The sequence below is a fragment of the Chanodichthys erythropterus genome, chromosome 4, assembly GCF_024489055.1.
Source record: "Chanodichthys erythropterus isolate Z2021 chromosome 4, ASM2448905v1, whole genome shotgun sequence".
NCBI lineage: Eukaryota > Metazoa > Chordata > Actinopteri > Cypriniformes > Xenocyprididae > Chanodichthys > Chanodichthys erythropterus.
In genome coordinates this window covers 2,988,940-3,009,632 of record NC_090224.1, presented here as the reverse complement: position 1 = coordinate 3,009,632, position 20,693 = coordinate 2,988,940, and the positions used below count along the sequence as shown (strand labels likewise).

At 33.4% G+C, this 20,693-nt stretch overlaps 1 protein-coding gene across 4 annotated transcripts; it reads right to left on the bottom strand.

Moving 5' to 3' along the window:
- Window positions 1–2,694: 2,694 nt before the first annotated feature.
- Window positions 2,695–17,725, bottom strand: nmu (neuromedin U). 4 transcript variants are annotated; one of them, XM_067382952.1, is made up of 10 exons: window positions 17,594–17,725; window positions 14,501–14,556; window positions 14,050–14,097; window positions 13,261–13,320; window positions 11,765–11,794; window positions 11,470–11,520; window positions 9,324–9,398; window positions 6,262–6,315; window positions 3,101–3,159; window positions 2,695–2,862 (listed from the first exon to the last, which is right to left on the bottom strand). In XM_067382952.1, exons 1-9 carry the CDS (start codon window positions 17,706–17,708, stop codon window positions 3,124–3,126), a joined length of 525 nt encoding a protein of 174 aa, XP_067239053.1. In that variant the 5' UTR covers window positions 17,709–17,725; the 3' UTR covers window positions 2,695–2,862; window positions 3,101–3,123. The 4 variants fall into 4 exon arrangements, with proteins under 4 accessions (XP_067239053.1, XP_067239055.1, XP_067239054.1 ...); XM_067382954.1 differs by lacking the exon at window positions 9,324–9,398; XM_067382953.1 differs by lacking the exon at window positions 11,470–11,520.
- Window positions 17,726–20,693: the final 2,968 nt, after the last annotated feature.

Genomic DNA, 20,693 nt, shown 5'->3' with positions numbered 1-20,693 from the left:
AACAAGACCAATAACCTTGATTTATTAACCCATTAAACACAGTATACCCCATTTCCCCATTATATATGTACTTACAAGTCATTTGCCCACCGGCAACTATAGTTGCCGCTTGGACTTTTGAAGTATACAAAAAACTATAGATCTCTTGTAAGATTTGTTTTGTTTGGATGATTATAGAGACCCTCATGATTACATAGATTTATATATGTCAACAAAAAATTCTTAATATTAACATGAAAATTTATTTTCTTTGGGAGGGTTTGCCTTCAATATGCTTCATGGAAGTAGGGGTTGGAAGTTGACACCCCCATGTCACAGGAAGGAAGTGAATATCTTTTTTTTTTGTTCTTGAAATCCTTTATTTGGATGTTTTCTTGCATGTCATTGAGAAATAAAACATGGAAAACATCTAGAAAAAAACTTACAAAAGGAAAATGACAACCATACACTGCGGCAACTATAGTTGCCGGTGGGCTAAAATGGATTAACTGTCCTAATTGAACTAAGGTTTAATCCTGGCTCAAACTAAGCCTTGTCTGTGAAACCAGGCCTAAATCCTAAGTGCTAACTGACTGTAATGTTTTTGGACACTTAATATGTTAATTAAATGAATATATATTTTTTAAATTTACATTAAGGCCCTGTTTCACAGACAGGGCTTAGCCTAAGCCAGGATTAGGCTTTAGTTCAATTAATTAAGTAGCTTTTAAAAATGTTCAGTAGAAAAAAAATTACTGGTGTGCATCTTGAGACAAAACAATGGCCGTGACATATTTTAAGATATATCAGGACAAGTTACTTTCAGTTAAACAGCTCAAACATGCATTTTAGTCTAGGATTACCTTAAACCTTGTCTGTGAAACTGGGGGTAAATGTTTTATATTAATGTTTTTGACCCACTTAAGTAGTACTTTCTTCATTAAATGACTTTTATACTATTATAATTTCTTCATTTATCATTGAAATATGGTTAAAGTGTACTGCTGAATGTACTGACAAGCATTTATGGTAAACTGAAATATACTTTAATGTCATTTCTTTTGAAAATTGGGTAACACTTTATTTTACAGTGTCATTGTTACACATGATACATGTAGTTATTGTAGTAATAACTATAAATTATGTATATTTATATGCAACTAACCCTAACCATAACCGTAACTCTATAGTATAAGTACATCTAGTTAATTATTATTACTCAGTACTTAAATGTATAATTACAATGTAACACAGACACCTTAAAATAAAGTGTAACTGAAAATAATTGTACGTCATGTAGCCTATATAAATATGTGTGTAATTACACATTTGTAATGATGAAGTTGCAATTTAATACATTTAAAATATATGAACTTTTAATTTAAGACTGAATAACACACTACAGTTAAAATTAAAGTCAACTTTACATGCGCTTTAGTCTGTTATTCAAAACATCAAATTAAGTGTACTTGTTTAACACACTTTTAATTTGACATTTTTACAGTGTCTGCTCTTTAAGTACACTTAAGTGGCCTTTTATTTCATAATTATTATATCATCAAGTCTGTCTTGTTCACTTTGGATTTTATTCAATAAAACATGGGTTCAAATTAACTTTCTTTCAGTGGACTGCTTGCCATAGGTCGATAGAATTAGTTTTAAGTTATTGTTTTAGCCATCTTTAATAATCTTTTTTCAAATCCCCATACAGACTGAAATTAAAAACACTTGTATTTCTTTATAATCTTGATTGTGCATGTATGGTTACAGTCATTTGTCAGGTAAATACTGCATATCAAACAACATTGCAGGTTGGCTCCTTTGGTAGTAAGATTATAAATTAAGATTCTATTTTAAAAAATGTATCTTCAAGGACATCAAAATATCAGTGGAGGAAATTAATCTCAGTTCATGGGTTATTGGTCACTTTGATTTCCAATTAAACCAGAAGAGTTTGCATTTGTAACCTAAATTAGCTCTTAGACTATAACAAAATAGATCTTCAACAGGTTCTGCGTGTTTCATTTGTGTATTTTTCTCATACCCTGAAGATTAATTGCATTCGACGTCTTTTCACAACCCCGATTCGAAGCTTCCTTTTTCACACCCAGCCCCCTACAAAACACCCACTACAGGACTAATGTGTTTCGAGTCGTACCCTCTAGGTCTGTCTGTCTAGAACCGGTCAAGTGATCTTCCACATCTACCCACCTATGTTTTCTGTCACAAGTTTCTTAAAGAAAATGCAGTCACGATTCATGACGTAACTTATTTCAGCCCCGGTTCTTCCTCACAGCATGACAACAGCTTAATAAATACTTATGAGAACAATAGACCATAAGCAAGATTCTGCTAAACCGATAAAGGACTGAAAAGAGACATTTATCAAAAAGGATGCAGTTCTTGAAACATGCTGTTTAGATGGTCAAATCTAATTAAAATGGAAGTGATCGGAAGTGAAGGTTGATTAATGCTTTTTGACTGATCTTTGTAGATAGAACGATAACAAAAACACACACACACTCATCAAGAAAAGGAGAGAATGAGCAGCAGAGTCTCACTAGTGCTTTCAAGAAATAACTGGAGAGACAAAAAGATTTTATTTCTTCTTTGGTGGCACTCCAATAACAGTAAAAACACATACAGTCAGTTTGGTCAAAATCACACTGCCACAATGAGGAAACATTTTATAATGCTTTTAATTCAAAAGGCACAGCACAGTTACACAAACAGGACGTTTGGACAGATAAAAGACTTTATTTGGATTCTGTCTGTACATTCAACATCACAATTCAATAGGGGGGGTGTTTTCTGGAACGAGTGACGTGACGTTTCAGGTTGTCTGGCTCTGGATCAGCACATCTGGCATGGGGTCTGGTGCTACTGAAATGGTTAATGAAGAAGAGATTGTTTCTTTTGACATTAGTATAGATCAAATATGTTTTTGTAGGTTTAAGTTCACACTCTAATGCCATTAAACACAAATGTCCTGTTGTATGTCAGAATATGAAAATGTATATGAGTTTCTGTATTTGTTTTTTTGTTCTTTTTTGCACTTGTAGAAACGCGTAAGATTTGAAAAAGCAGCTTTAAATGATTTTCTCATTTCATCATGAAATACCTTTTTTCTGATTCTTTATTGTTTTACACATACTCCGCAGATCTTCTTCCATTTCGTGGCTGCAGAGGAGCACAAAGAAAAAAAAAATACTGAGTAGTGTTTTTTTTCAAGCAATAAGATACAATTGTACATTTAAAATGTAGGTGTGTTGCAGTGTTGTTATTGTTAAAGGTAGGGTAGGCAATATTTTATTAACACTTTTAGTGGCATCAGTGCGTTCTGTAAGGCTGTTGTAGACAGACCGTAACCGAGTGCCACAAACAAACAGCAGCTGCCTTTTACAGTTTCTCTTGAACCAAAACAATGTGCTTATGCTGAGTTTATGCCATGTATATTATAAATATAATCATGTTTATAATCATGTATAAAAACCAGTGACGTTCTACCCGGAGCTGTTCACATTCTCAGACTTTATGTCAACACTATCAACTCCGAAATGAATCTGCAGCAGTCATGTCTTACAAGTAAGCGCTCTATAATTTGTTTACGTTCATTATTATGAATGTAATGGAAACGCCATCTCTCGTGATGCTTTGCAGACTCTGCTGTACGCATTGTGCTTTGGAGGAGGCGTGGCTTAGAGAGCGCTCTGAAGGCTGGGTGGGATTTTATGCTTTCAAAGCTAGGTTGCTATATAGCTAGCCTCTCCGAAATTGCCTAGCCTAAAACTGAAACTATAAACACTCATTTTTGTAATTGAAATAAGGTGAAATAAAATATAAATACTAAAAACTGTCACCCCCCTTTTTGAGCATAGACATGAAAATGCACTATCCAGACTTAAATGGTTGTAATTCATGAATTCTTTGGCATACAGACCTAAGGTTGGTCTCTTTTTAAAGTGAATTCTCTTTTTACACTCAGCAGATTATTGCTGAAGTGAAATCGCTTCAAATGAAAGCGTAAAAAAAGCGTGGACTTATAAGGTTCTATCTGACATTTTTTGTCAAAATTGAGTTATTCACATATTCTTATTCTGTGACAACTTATTTACATTATGTGATTTACATTTTGGAACTTTTTATTTAAAAAACAAAAACGTTCCATCTACAAAGTCGAATGGAATGCAAAAACTTTGAAACTGGATCAACATGCACATTGCACCTTTCTATATCCTAATTATTGTTAATGTAATTCATTTTTCAGGAGCTCATTGCTTCTACGTTCAGTTAAACTGCTAACAGTGATTGTAAATTAATTGCCTAAATTATTACATTATTGCTAACTGCATTCTTTAACTTGTAATGTTGACATGCATTCTCTGTAAAGCTGCTTTGAAATAATATGTATCGTGAAAAGCGCTATACAAATAAATGTGAATTGAATTGAACTCAATATCTCAAAACCGCTCAGAATGCAGACAGAACCTTATTCTAAAGTGAAACTTAACATTTATTATTTTATACAAAATATATACTTACAAAATAATTTGCACTCTAAAATTGCTATAAAATTAAAGCCATATGTCTAACCAAGTTGTGTTCCAAATTTAAAGTTGATATCACAAAAAATGATCAAAACCAAAAATAGCCACTGGGTGACACCGGGTGTGCCTCATACATCCTAAAAAGTGAAGCTGCGGGCTCTTTGATCGCCCCCTGGAGGTTGGATGCAGTACAGGTCATAAACCCTGCCCACTCAATGCAGAAGAATGAGACTTAAGTTAAAACATAAAAATAAATTATGCTTCAAATAAAATTTTCCGAAAGATGATTTTGATCATTTAAGGTAGTTGTTATCACGCTGATTTATATTCAATTGTTCGTTTTTGTGATAAGTTTGATTTTAGCTAACAATTTGGTGCTATAGAAACGGGGCGTGTCGTCGTGACTCACAGCTTCTCTGAGGACTGTCGGAGCTTCAAGGAGAGATTGAAGATAAATAAATAACTATTAATTTTCAATTCCTGTGTTATTTCACACCGCAAAATGAGCTGTTCAGCAGTAAACTGTACTAACTGACCTACAGGATCTGATGGATATCTGAGCTTTTCTCGGTAACGTTAATTGTGGACTTCATAAGCTAATTAATAAACGTTATTAGTTAAGATAACACGCCTAACGTTAGCCATGACGGGAAAAAGGCACGTGATCGTTATCAGGCAGTTATAATTATTTTTATGGGTATAAAATAATAATTAGCAGGATAAAACTAATGATAGCCTACTCTAATTAATTATAGAGCACTGTCTACAGCAATCGATCTCCTGTAACGTTAGTTTAAACATTTTATTTAAAATGGCAGGACCGTTTCTGACATTTTAGAATTTCTAGAGGCATATTATATTGAGTTCATCTACTGAATTTGCTGTTTCAAAAATATTATTGCTCTAGAAATAGAATAGCCTATTATTTTATAGGTAGAATTTTAAATTACGTATAATTTATATAGCCTATTTAAAATACATCAATGATGATGCACCCGCCTGGGCGGAAGTTTGATACCGCAACTCCTTCTCCAGGCTCCACTGGCGAGTCTTTCTGCGCATGCCCAGGTTCCAAACTTTTTTTTTTTTTTTTGACGTTTTTGCGTAACGTGTCAGCGCCCATAGGTGTCCGTTTGGCTTCAGTTCAATACAATGGAAGGAAGCGGCGTCGCGTCGTCCATCTTTTTTTACAGTCTATGGGTTTTTTCTCCTGTCACATATGAATACATGTCTGTCACAATATCACTTCTATCACAAAATAGTGGCCACATATAGAACCTTGCGTTTCAGACCTTTCCGACGATATGTTTTGTCAAGATTAGAATATATTCTGATTATAAAATCGTTAAAATAAATTTTGTAATATGAAACATAACACTGCCAACTAGGGGAGGTGCTCACTAAAAGGTTTTAATGTACCATTAATGCAATGTCCGATTTCAAAACAGTTTCCACAGGATGAATGTTGAGTTTTTAAGCTTTCAAATGACACCTTATAATTATGATGATTAGCAATTAGGCATCCAAGCATCCCGCCGGCTGGATCAAATATAAATATAAAATAAAACATGAGGTTAACAATTTAGTATGTAAATATTATGTAGAATTGAAAGAACCAAAAGTCAATTTTAAGACTTTTGAAAAAATATATATTGGTTGATAACTAATGGGGAAATGTATTCATTTTCTTTGTTATGTTGAACAATAAACAGTTGTCATATATACGATACCCTACCCGATAAAGGAAGTACCCTCTGCTCTGGATTCGTCCAGGCCCTTGAAGATCATCCTGCACATAGAAGGAATTGTTATAGTTATGCTCAAATATCAGACTATACTTTCTGATTCTGCTGCTACAGAAAGCTGGGTAACACTTTATTTTAAGGTGGAGTAGTTACATACATGTGCTTAACAGTAAATTGCATAATTACAAGTAACTAACCCTAAACCAAACCTTAACCGTAACTCTACAGTAAGTACATTTATTTAATTAAGTACTTATTTGAGTACAATGTAACTGCATCACCTTAAAATAAAGTGTAACCAAATCTTGTGTAACTGTTACTAACTGAATCAAAGGTGAATCAAAGGTATTATGAGGACAGTGTTGTTAAGGGGGAAAAACACTTTATCTATACCCAACAAAATCCATCAGGACCATTTCCTGTGTGAGAGTAAGGCAGTCATCATTTATTCTTGTTCAGTTTTGTCTTTTACCTTTATGGCACAATAACACTTTTAGCGTACAATTACCTCTCAAATGGACAGAAGCAGTTAATCAAACGAACGTTGAGCCATTTCACATCCTGAACATATAATTAGATGGACTCAACCCTGCCCATGTATGCACATGTCAGCCTCGTGCAGCCATGCATGTGTATAAGCATGGGTTACATCATGTAGAAATGCACACTTTTAAATATAATTAAAAAATGTCAAAGTTAAATAGTAAAAATATTTAACCTTACAAAATAAATGAATATAATAAATATATATATTAATTTAATTAATGTAATAAATGTACACACACACACACACACACATATATATATATGTATATATATATATATATATATATATATATATATATATATATATATATATATATATATATATATATATATACACAGTACAGTCCAAAAGTTTGGAACCAAGATTTTTAATGTTTTTAAAAGAAGTTTCGTCTGCTCACCATGGCTACATTTATTTAATTAAAAATACAGTAAAAAAAACTGTAATATTGTGAAATATTATTACAATTTAAAATAACTGTGTACTATTCAAATATATTTGACAAAGTAATTTATTCCTGTGATGCAAAGCTGAATTTTCAGCATCATTACTCCAGTCTTCAGTGTCACATGATCCTTCAGAAATCATTCTAATATGCTGATCTGCTGCTCAATAAACATTTAGGATTATTTTCAATGTTGAAAACAGTTGTGTACTTTTTTTTCAGGATTCCTTGATGAATAGAAAGTTCAAAAGAACAGCATTTATCTGAAATACAAAGCTTCTGTAGCATTATACACTACCGTTCAAAAGTTTGGGGTCAGTAAGAATTTTTATTTTTATTTTTTTGAAAAGAAGTTAAAGAAATTAATACTTTTATTCAGCAAGGATGCATTAAATCAATCAAAAGTGGCAGTAAAGACATTTATAATGTTACAAAAGATTAGATTTCAGATAAACACTGTTCTTTTGAACTTTCTATTCATCAAATAATCCTGAAAAAAAAAATTGTGCACAAATATTTTGTACAGTTGTACACATTAAATGTTTCTTGAGCAGCAGATCAGCATATTAGAATGATTTCTGAAGGATCATGTGACACTGAAGACTGGAGTAACGATGCTGAAAATTCAGCTTTGCATCACAGGAATAAATTACTTTGTGAAATATATTTAAATAGTACACAGTTATTTTAAATTGTAATAATATTTCACAATATTACTGTTTTTACTGTATTTTTAATTAAATAAATGTAGCCTTGGTGAGCAGACAAAACTTCTTTTAAAAATATTAAAAATCTTAGTGGTTCCAAACTTTTGGACTGTACTGTATATATATATATATATATATATATATATATATATATATATATATATATATATATATATATATATATATATATATATATATATATATATATATATATATATATGTGTGTGTGTGTGTTAAAAGATTTTGTCAAAAAATGCTGTTCTTTTGAACTTTCTATTCATCAAAAAATCCTGATTTTTTTTATCACTTTCCACAAAAATATTAAGCAGCACCACTGTTTTCAACATCGATAATAATAATACATGTTTCTTGATCACCATATCAGCATATTAGAATGATGTCTTAATGATCATGTGACACTAAAGACTGGAGTAATGATGCTGAAAATTCAGCTTTGCATCAAAGAAATGAATTACACTTTAAAAAATATTATATAAAACAATTATATCAAAATGGAAAAAAAAAAAAAATAATAATATATAATAATAAAAAAATTCACACTATTAATGTTTTACTGTATTTTTGACCAAATAAATGAAGCCTTGGTGAACATAAGTGACTTCTTTCAATAATATTTAAAGATCTTCTTGTCTATAAACCTTTAAACATGAGTGTATATATAATATATAGCATCATATATTAAAAATATAGGTAGTCTGACTTATATGTCAACGTTTCCAACATCAACCAGAGAAAGAGAGAGGCTGCAACATATGTGGTGTATAAAGGCAGACACTTGTCTGTTTTAATAACAATTAACACTTAACACTTTAATAATTAACACTTAACACTTAATTAAATCAGCAATTACTGATGGTCAGAAAAGAAGCCCTAGAGCTAAGTCGTGATGAGATATTATCAAACAGCATATGGCATTTCATCAAGCAGCACCGAGGACTGAGAGAAACAGACACTTCAGTCAGTCTCCATGAACATCTCTCTAAAGTTATGTTGTTTTTATCAACTATTTCATGCAATTACCACAGACTTGAAAATTTAATGGAAATGGACCCTATTTCGTTTCAAGACAAGGAAAAAACTCAAGAGCATAATTTCTCAGTAAAAAATAATAATAAATAAAATTGTGCACTATTCAATTAGAGAATTAGGCGACAAATATGAATTTTTTCTTATATTTAGTACAGCTAAATATCCTAAACTCTAAACTGACTTTTGAATATACTGTAAATATTTGGTGTCTTGGCACTTTCCCAAACTAAATATTGATTTAAATGTGATCATACTCACAGTGCTAATGTAGTCTGAATGAAGGTAAGCATGCAGGATACATACATTTAATTTCATTCTCCTGCTTCTTCTTCTGGCAAGCTGGGGTATGAGCTCCAGAAGAGGGTGCAACACAGTAGACTGACACATACACATATATAGAGAGATATCATGAAGACAGACATGGAGAGATATGAAAACCATGAACAGCTGCTCCTGGGGTTTGGCCAGGGGTCGCAGAGAGGACTCTTGTGCGTTCTTTCGCACACTTATCTGTCCTCAGTGCGGCTCAGTGTTCATTTGGCACACGTGGTGCACTGATGTTCAATAAAATCACAGTCACATGCAAGTCATACCAGAGCACATGTGGGGGAATGTGAAGTTATGATGTCAACATCAGGGGGTAATGTTTTTGTGTGCGATATAACAATTATGTTATGAATATGTAGTACGTCTGGCTGCATATTTCTGGCATTTAAATACAAATGAATTCATAGAAACTGTATGTATGATGCACGTTTGAAGAAGACAACGCTTCTGTAATGTGGTGGACATGCAACGAATGGACAGTTAGGAAGACACTGAATAGTTCCTCTGATGGCATCAACACAAAATGGCATGTAAATTAAATTAGGAAAATGTAATCTAATGTTCTTCTGGTTTGAGTCTGCGCCAAAATTTAGTGCACATTATAATGGGCCTCATTCGTGAAACACAAGTAGAACGAATTTTTGTGTAAATCGTTTGTAAAGCCGTTCTGACGTAAATTTTTGGACTCGTGAGAATGTTCGTAGCCTATTTTCAAAATGTTAGTTGGTACGAAAGAAATTTACATTTGCTCCCTACCACGTGTAAATGGTGCGTAAAACATTTGAACGTTCTGTGTTCTTTTAAGGAAAATTGATGATACTGCATTTTGATGCACTTTGTACCATAATAATATTTCACAAGTTCATTTGCCCTGTCTTTATTTATTTAAAGGTCCACTGAAGAGTGTTGGAATGCGCAGCATTATTCAATGTGTTGACGTAATTTCAACTGACAGAGGAAGACAGGGCGATATATCAAACAGGAAGACAGGGAGATATATCGAACAGCCCTGCCCCTTTTTTAAATAGCCAATAGCGTTTCATTTATATTACAGCTCGGCCAGAGCGGTTAGACTCTGTAAAACCTCTGTTTCCTTCTAATCTCTGACTGTTTCTCCTCATAATGTCCTTTATATTGCTTATATACTGTACAGCATTCTGTGCAGAATTCAAATGGGTCCGAGTCCGATACCTTTTGTGGTCTGTGCCGACTTGCGCATATGATCCACTCTGTGCTCTCGTGTCTCTGGACCGGAGCAGACTGCTCACGTTGCAGCGGTTCATGTGACAAAAACAGTTAAAAAAATTAATTAAAAAAAATCTATGGGGTATTTTGAGCTGAAACTTCACAGACACATTCAGGAGACACCTTAGACTTATATTACATCTTGTAAAAACTGGTTCTAGGGCACCTTTAACTACCGAATCCATTGTATATGAAGTGTTTGTAAATCCCGAGGAGAGTTTTTGTAAAGGTCTATTTATTACTCCGAAATTGCTCGTGTATTCATGAATGAGGCCCAATGAGATAATGAATATGTTCTTTTCCTAAGTGTGGATGCTGTCATGGAGGAATCATAGGATATCAGAGGTTTCATGCATGTGATGGGAACTAAAGAGTAGATAGTTTTAGATAAATAATCTGAACACTAAAGGTGACGCTGTAGACTTAGTTGAGGCATTAAGATTACATTAAGAAGCATTAATATATAGCCTAGATAAAATAATAAAATCAATATTTCATATCCACACATTTATTTATTTGGTGTGTAGCTTTGTAATAAGTTCTGATCATCTTGTCAAGGTTTTTTGCTGCCTTTTTTTTCTTTCTTATTTTTTTTTTTTTTTTTAATTTTAGTTAATTTTTCACATTGACTGTACATTATCCCTTATATCCTAGGAATGTAGTTAAGAGTTTGCTTTTGCATAACCTTGGCCCAAAAAGGATCTGTGTGGTGGCCTAAAATACAGTTTATTTAATTTATGTGAGCTTTATTTAATGCCCGAGTATTAGATGACAGATTGCAATTTGCAGTCGAGTTTTATTAAAGACAGTGCAGCGTAGCAACAGTGGCTGAGTGCTGAAAGCAACAGACACTAAAAGAACTCTTGAGGAAACCTACCGTCCCATCTGACAATCCTGCACCATTCGGTTTAGTGTAATGAAATAAGAACTATACATACATGTACAGACGCACAAATACAAAACCATACACACAAACACAGAAGTTATACAGAAAGGCAAACACAAAGACACCAAAATCAATATAGACAAAAACATGAAAAACATTCATACAATGAAAAATAACACCATAATCCATAGAAAGACATCATGATGTTATGATGTCATTGAATTGTCATTGCACTAAATGTGTTTGAAAAAAGACCTCATATTAGAGTGAAAAGTCACATGCTTACCCTTTTACTGGTCTCTCGAGCTGTGATCTCCTGCATATACAAAAAGGAAAAGTTAAAATATCATAAAAGTAATTGTACTTTCATTAATCTACAAATTACAGCATTTTCAAATAACTTTACATTTGTTTTAGTGTATTTCACTCTAAAAAATTCTGGGTTAAAAACAACCCAAGTTGGGTTGAAAATGGACAAACTTAGCAATTGGGTTGTTTTAACCCAGTTTTATTTAACCCAACTATTGTTTAAAATTATGACTGGCTTAAAATTAGCCCAAAATAAGTTGGACATTTATTAATAAGCAATTTAATAAATATTTATTAAATTTACACAAATCTGTGGATATTTATGCAATGATTTTGGGGAGGGAAATTTGTGAAATGGATTAAAGGTGCCATAGAATTGAAAATCAAAAATTGAATTTACCTTGGCATAGTTGAATAACAAGAGTTCACTACATGGAAATGACATACAGTGAGTCTCAAACTCCATTGTTTCCTCCTTCTTATGTAAATATCATTTGTTTAAAAGACCTCTGAAGAACAGGCGAATCTCAACATAACACCGAATGTTACGTAACAGTCGGGATCATTAATATGTGCGCCCCCAATATTTGCATATGCCAGCCCATGTTCAAGAGTTAGACAAGACAGTATTAAAGTCTGGATCTGTGCAGAGCTGAATCATCAGACTAGGTAAGCAAGCAAGAACAATAGCGAAAAATGGAGCAATAATAACTGACATGATCCATGATATCATGATATTTTTAGTGATATTTGTAAATTGTCTTTCTAAATGTTTCGTTAGCATGTTGCTAATGTACTGTTAAATGTGGTTAAAGTTACCATCGTTTCTTACTGTATTCACGGAGACAAGAGCCGTCACTATTTTAATTTTTAAACACTTGCAGTCTGTATAATTCATAAACACAACTTCATTCTTTATAAATCTCTCCAACAGTGTGCAATGTTAGCTTTAGCCCCGTTAGCCACACATATGCTACTATGAAACTCATTCAGAATCAAATGTAAACATCCAAATAAATACTGTACTATGCATGCATGCAGCATACATGACGAACATTTTGTGAAGAGCCATTTTGAAGGTTATATTAGCTTTGTGAACTTTGTTTATGCAGTGTATTAGAGTCGCGAGCTCGGGGGCGGGGATTACGAGGATTTAAAGGGGAAGCAGCCTGAATCGGCGCATATTTAATGATGCCCCAAAATAGGCAGTTAAAAAAATTTATTTTGAGCTGAAACTTCACAGACACATTCTGGGGACACCAGAGACTTATATTACATCTTGTGAAAAAGCATTCTAGGGCACCTTTAAAATGTGTTAAATGGAGTTGAGAGTGCTACATGCTTAGGTAGCTGAAAGCACAATCAAATTAGTACAACTATTTAATAAACAATTGTGCAAAGGTTGGCATCAATGTGTAGAATATAGAATAGTTCTACGCATGCTGATTCAATGTGGACATGAATAAAATTCACCTTCGATTTTTGCAGTGATCCCAGCATTAGGAAACACAGGTCCTCCAGGATATCAGATGTCTGGCAAAGGTTAAAAGAAAAGTAAATGGGTTATGGACAGTTTAAACATCTGAGGCTGAGCTAAAAGAGTCAAGTAAATTATATGATGAAAGTGTTGAAGGTGTCATTTAAAAAAATAATAATAATAAAAAATGAATACAGGAAATGTTAAGAGCGCTATTAATTGGGGTTCACAGCGCAGAAATTGCCTGGAAAATCCAGCCTCACCACTGTACCAGCGGATGAGTCTGGTCGGCCATTGAATCAATTCGATTTCTAGGGCGGAGCAAATCCAATCAAACAGGAAGCGGAGTAAACCAATCAGAGAAGGGCGGATATGACGTTAGCAAATCGAAAAGTAAATAATTAATGTGTTTTTGGTCATTTAAAACTGAATTCACGGCTGAATAGAACACACTCTCGGGTCTCCCGTGCGCAATCTTTGTTGATATTGAAGGGACTTTCGACGCACTAGAGTGACGCTGTTTGCGTCACTGAAATAAACGAATCTGATTGCAGGGTATGGTTTGGAATTGACTCGAATCGCGACGGAGGGCGGACTGACCAGACTAATATATCTTGTAGAAGATATATCAGTCTGGCCTTTCCAGGCAAGCGCAGTAAACCAACTGTTAGCCCAAAGTTTTATATAGTTTTCTATATTTTTACATACCATAATTCACTTATGGTTTGCTTCAAAACACACATAAGTAGCTGTATTGCAAATGGCAACAACACTCCATTACTCACTCTAAAGGATGGGTCTGCAGAGAGGTAGAATGAGCACAGATCATTTATCTAAGAAAAAGACAAAAATGCAGCTGCAATTTGAAGGCTTGTATAAATGAGATTAAAACACGAATTAAAAATTAAACTCAAAATTTATCATGTCATTTATTTATTTTTTTGATGTTTTGTTTATCACTTCTCCAAATTCCCATAATATTAAACTGTGCTTTCATATCCCAGCCACTAGATCCCCAGGTTTACTCATGTAATTGCTCATGTAACACATGTAAACAAAAGAGAGATGTAATCATCACCTTGGAGGGCAAACAACTCAATATGGGATAAGTCATTTATGATGAACTTTTGTCTCTGAGGAAATCTGTATATAACTCAAGGCATTATAAGTGATTTGTTAAGAGAGTTATTCTACGTTTAAAATGAAAGGACTTGACTCTGAGTAAATCATACACACCTGGGTTAGTAACTGCTCATGATCTATTGAAGATGGGTTCAAGAGCACTGGAGCACCTGCAATTCATGCAGAAATCATGATTACATATATTTCACTAATACTACTATTTAGTGTTACAAGCACAGTGGAATTTATAAAAAAAATTATGAATTTTGATTGAAATATGACAGAGACATAATTATGTTATATTGACACAGTGAGTTCCACACAGCATACTGCAATTTTGTCCACTTTTAATTTGTTGTCAAGAGGTTTCATCAAAAAATTGTCAGTGAAATCAATCTGGAATCACTGACAGCTGTAATCCTTGTGATGTTTGAAGTCTGAAATTAATTACTCCTGCTTGTCAATTTTCTTATTTTGGTGATTTTCCCCTCTGCCTTCGATGAAATAAGCTCTAATTTATGAGTTTGTTTATTGATCTATGGGTCTCTCATTCTGGATTGATTAAAAGGTGTTTTCCATGATTGATTTATGGGACTCATATAAGTCTTAGAATAGGTGAGATAATTAGGCTGTAACTACAGTACATACAGTATAGTCAGAAACAGTAGCAGTGTAGGGAAGAAACCAATAGTAAAATCAGTACCAAAAAATAAAAGACTTGTGTTATTAAAAAAAAGTTTAATGTTACTGTAAACTTTCATCTATCTTGACGGCTTTTTTGGACTCTTATGACATTTAACAATCAGTCGAGATGGCATATCAATGAGTCACATAGTTGCGAAGGCTAATAATCTGACAACATCTCTCCTGGCATTTCTTATATTTCTGAAATGCGTGTGACATCACTGCTGTCGAAATTGTCAACAACTCTGCTGCAGTGACATCATGATTAGCAGTTACATGACTGAATCCAATTTGACGCTAAAGAGCTCTTGGTATAAAGAGCGAATGCTTTATTGCTATATTGAAGGTGATTGAGAAAATGATCATATTTATCCTTGTGGTGTAATGATTATAATTCACAAAATGAATCTGTTTACCCCAACATCATTTTCCAGGATTATTGGAAAACATCTACCTTTTTTATTGTTCTAATTAGTCTCGACATAACAAGGCACTTTAACAGAATCCACTGCCCTATACGTATATACAGTACAAGCCCTTAGTTAATGCATCACAATGACGCATTCCTGCTCATTATCTTCTGACACACCAATGCATCACATTTTGAAACACAAGCAAGAGAACTAAGTTTAACTAAGCCTTCAATGTAACCAGTCAATCCTTCTTTTTTTTTTTGTATTCCATCCGTTTAATTTGACACAGTAAAGTCTGTCATTTGAACTTGATTATCCTCATTTGTAATTAAATCCAGTGTTCTTAAATAACTACAGTGAACTCAATGTACAAGATTTATACAGTTTTCTATATCCATCACTGTAGATACATTTCTTTAACCCATTCCATTAACTTCTAATTAGGAATGTGCACTTAAATGATTTCATGACCACTGAGGGATTTCATTCAGTGTGTGATTTCAGTTTGGAAGGTTTTCATATCAAGTTGTTTCAGATACTGATCACTGATTGTTTGCAATTAGTGGCTTACTAAATGTGTTTGCAATATTAAAAACAGAAACAAATGAGTCCCTAATTTCATCAGATTAAACAAGATTCAAGAACAATATGCCATTCTAGCTCATGTTATCTCAGTGTTTAGCATTTGAGAAAAGCACTGAAATGCTGAGTAATGAATGTATGTTCGACACAAGTGACTTAGTTCTGAGATCAATTTCAGCACTCTTGGAAAATGCCTATATATATATATATATATATATATATATATATATATATATATATATTCAGAATTTTTTTATATATTTTTACTAGTGGGCGCAGGTCACTATAGTTCATTTATGTAAGTGAGGATAGCAAAATAAAGTAAACTGTGACAAATTATACCCAAAAATTCTCCATACAATGGACTACCAGTAAAATTTATAAAAATTTGGAACCAAAAATTATTCAGACACTTTGACCTGATCATGTTTTCCAAGTGTTTTTATTTTATATAAGATTATTTTTTTCTGTTTAACACAGTTTAACTCTGAGATCTTGTCTTATATTGTATTACCATTTTTTTAACTGTAGTGAATAAACTGTATTAATGAATGAAATGTTCAAGGTGTCTGAATATATATATATTATACACACACACACACACACACACACACACACACACACACACACACACACACACACACACACACACACACACACACACATTTTTAAACAGTTGAGTTTACTTTGAGCCATCAAAACATCCTCCTTGGCTTCACATATTTACCAACTATTCAACCATTTTAAAGCAACAATGAATGTTTGATTTTAAAAATCAGTGTATGAGATATTAAACTAATACGGAGAGTATTAACAACACTGTACCTCTATGACTGTACAGCTGGCAAACATCCCCTTGCTTTGGTTGAAAAAAAATCTAAAAGAATATGATGCTATACAACAGATATGCAGATATATAAAAAGATGTTGATGATACCAAATAAATAAGGACCCACTTTATATTAAGTGGCCTTAATTACTATGTACTTACATATAAATTAATCATTTAATACAATGTACTTATTGTGTACATACATGTTGTTACATTGTACTTATATTTTAAAAACACCTGCATGTAATTACATCTGTAATTAATTTCTGTAATTACATTTATAATTACACTGTTGACCCATCCCTTACACCTTAACCCTACCCTTAAACCTACCCATACCAGCAAAGCTTTCCCTAACCTTACCCATATCCCACCCCAAAAGCTGCAAAATTGTTTTGCAATTCAATATGAACCCAATAAGTAAATTGTACTTATTTTTTGATGTTAGTACATAGTTAAGGCCACTTAATATAAAGTGGGACCATAAATAAATAAAGATAAAAGGGTTCATTTATATTATATTATTTTAATTATCATCACCATCGTGTTGCTGTTTAGAACAGCCATTAATTTAAATGGTTTAGTTTTGCTCAAATGAATAATCAGCGATAAAGTACTAGGCCACCAAACTTCTTCAACTAAGTTATTCTAACATCACTAAAGAAGTAAAATGAGAGATGTATGTTGAAGACTTACTTGTGGTGATGGGCATTAAGGAGATGAAGAGGATAGCCAGCATCAGGGTGTAGTTGTGTGCTGGGCTCATCGCGCTCTGAGCTGCTCCGCGTTCACACTGACTGCTGCTCATCATGCTCTCGTGCGCGTCAGTCCGTCAGTTCGTGTGGTGCTTTCTCAGTCTGACTTACCAGCCAGACATTATGAACTCTCGGAGTTACACACCCTCTTCGTAAATTGACCTGCAAAGCACGTCATGACGAATGAGCCGTAATTTATTAACAGTTACAGAAACGATGACGTGAAATGAGTGGTTAACGCTATGAGTAATAACATTAAAACCTTTAATCTTCGACATTTTAGTGTATGTACTGTACGATTATTTGTGTTATCGTAAAATGCTTTTGCACAAATAAATACATGTAATGTTGCCTGTTGACAAAACGTTTGCTGAGATACAAACGTCCTGGTGTAAAAGTTTACAAATGTAGCTTTATTAGCTATATGGATCACACAGAAGACAAAACGTTGAATAAAATATTGGTCCGCGTACCACTACTATTAAAGATTCATTAAATATGCATATCGTCATCCCTCTGGTTGACAACAGTCATTACATACTAGATAAACACGTTATATCAAAGTAAAGGGATGTTTTGCTGGTCTCTTTAATGACTGAGGGCAAACAACGAAAAAAAAAGCTAATGTAAACAAAAGAACGCTGCAGGTATTTTTCTCCAGTGTCTCTATGTGTGAAATATGAGTTTGTTTCAGCACCACCTGATGTGGACAGCTCCAGGCTAAAGTTCCCCTTGAGTCCAATTACCAAAACAATTTACTCTCTGGGATTTTCTAAATGCAGAATTGTTGAAATGTGTGACTTTGGGGTGTCATATAGTAAGATATCAAAACTAATTCCTGAATATGAAAAAAATCCTGGAAATCCTGGAGATGATTCAGACTATGATGTTCATTTACGCATAGTTGTCTAGTACAAACTAATGAAATTTCCTAGAAATGTTATTCTATTTTATTCCATTAATCTACACTTTCAATCCATTTTCCTCTGCATTTTAGATATCTTTTTAGAATCTAATGATCACTAAACCACAAAGGTTATAAATTAGGTTTAGGGCACATTATGGCATACAGTTTTCAGAAAATGAAATTTCTTATATATGTATATGTATATATATATATATATATATATTAATATATATATATATATATATATTAATATATATATATATATATATTAATATATATATATATATATATATATATATATATATATATATATATATATATATATATATATATATATATATATATATAATATCAGTCTGGAAAAGGTTATAAAGCCATTTCTAAAGCTTTGGGATTCCAGCGAACCACTGTGAGAGCCATTATCCACAAATGACGAAAATATGGAACAGTGGTGAACCTTCCCAGGAGTGGTTGGCCGACCAAAATTACCCTATTGGTGCAGCGACGACTCATCCAAGAGGTTACAAAAGACCCCACAACAACATCCAAAGAACTGCAGGCCTCACTTGCCTCAGTTAAGGTCAGTGTTCATGAAGAGACTGCACTGTAACACATTTCTGTAGTTTTCACAGCATTATTACTGTAAAATGAACAAATCCTTATGTAGAACCTGTATACAGCATGTTGCTGTAAATCTGCAAAGCATCATAGTTAAATTTCAATGGCGGGTAAAATTGACAGTACACAGTAAAATCCCCAGAGTTAAATCAACTCTGCTCAGAGTACATATGGCCCCTCTCTAAATAGTGTTAAAGTAACACTGAAGAAGAGTTAAAGTTAATGAGATAATTAAGCAATTAATAAGGCTGTGACTGAAGTCAGTTGTACTTCTTGTGTTCTCTTTTCTTTAGTGATTCTGCTTGTTAACAGCAGGTGTTCATCACTAATGCACAATCATCACTTAATTAATTGCTTAATTATCTCATTAACTTTAACTCTGCTTTAGTGTTATTTTAACACTATTTAGAGAGGGACCATATGTACTCTGAGCAGAGTTGATTTAATTCTGGAGATTTTGCTGTGTAAATATATTTTTTACTGTGAATCACAATGAAGAAATTTTGAGCAGGACATTTTCAGCAGCAGAAACAGAGGAGATTCCACACTTTGATTTGATTTGTCATATTTTGCAATGTTACGTTAATTTACCAAGGCTTCCTCATGTAAACTTACCTGTGTTTAGGAGTGTGCCAGGAAAGAGATGGAGAGAGCAGCACTATAAACCATATCATTACAAAGACAACTGTTTACTCACATAAATTTGATAGATTTTTTTTTATCAGTCAATATTTGATAACGTCATCAGTTTGGTGGAGTAACATTGTTAGATGAAAGTAAACTGGAACTCCATGCACATGCATGTGTGTTAGCAAAGTGCGCTAGCCGTTTCTCATTGTTTTTCTAGCTATGGCATGATGAATCAAATATCGAAACGTGAAGTGAAAGAAAATGCAGCAACCAGTAAGTATTTTAAACAGCACAACATTTTTCACAGCATCATGTTTTTCTGAGCTTCTTTGCCGGGCAAACTATAGCAGCTACATAGAATAGATGCTAGCCTTTTTTAAGTGAATTCCCACCTCGTGGAAGCATAATACATAAATTTCTTCAACAATTTTTCGAATACTGCCACAGGCACAAAGTAGCCTATCTACATTGTGGGGAATATAATATAGTTGTCACAATTATGTTTAGTTGGTTTTGTTATGCACAGACTTTTAGAATGTATTTCATTAGTTTTTGTTTTTCTTTGTTTAATTTCCCGCTTCTCATTTGTTTCTGTAGTAACTGTTATTAGTTCATATGATTTCAGCTGTGATTAATTAGTCTTGTTTGTATTTACTACTTAACCCACTTAGTTAATTATTACCAGAAGACGTCTTTTTGAGGTCTTGGCTCAGGTTGAAAAGACGTCCACTGAGGGGCCAGAATGAAAGTTTTTATGACGTCTTTTTTTGACGTCTTCTGAACATACCGATATAGACGAACACGCAGAATCACCAAAGGAGAAAATCACAATTTTTAAGCGACCATCGTGGAGATGAGTGTTTGCTTTAGTTGGGCTCTTGACCCT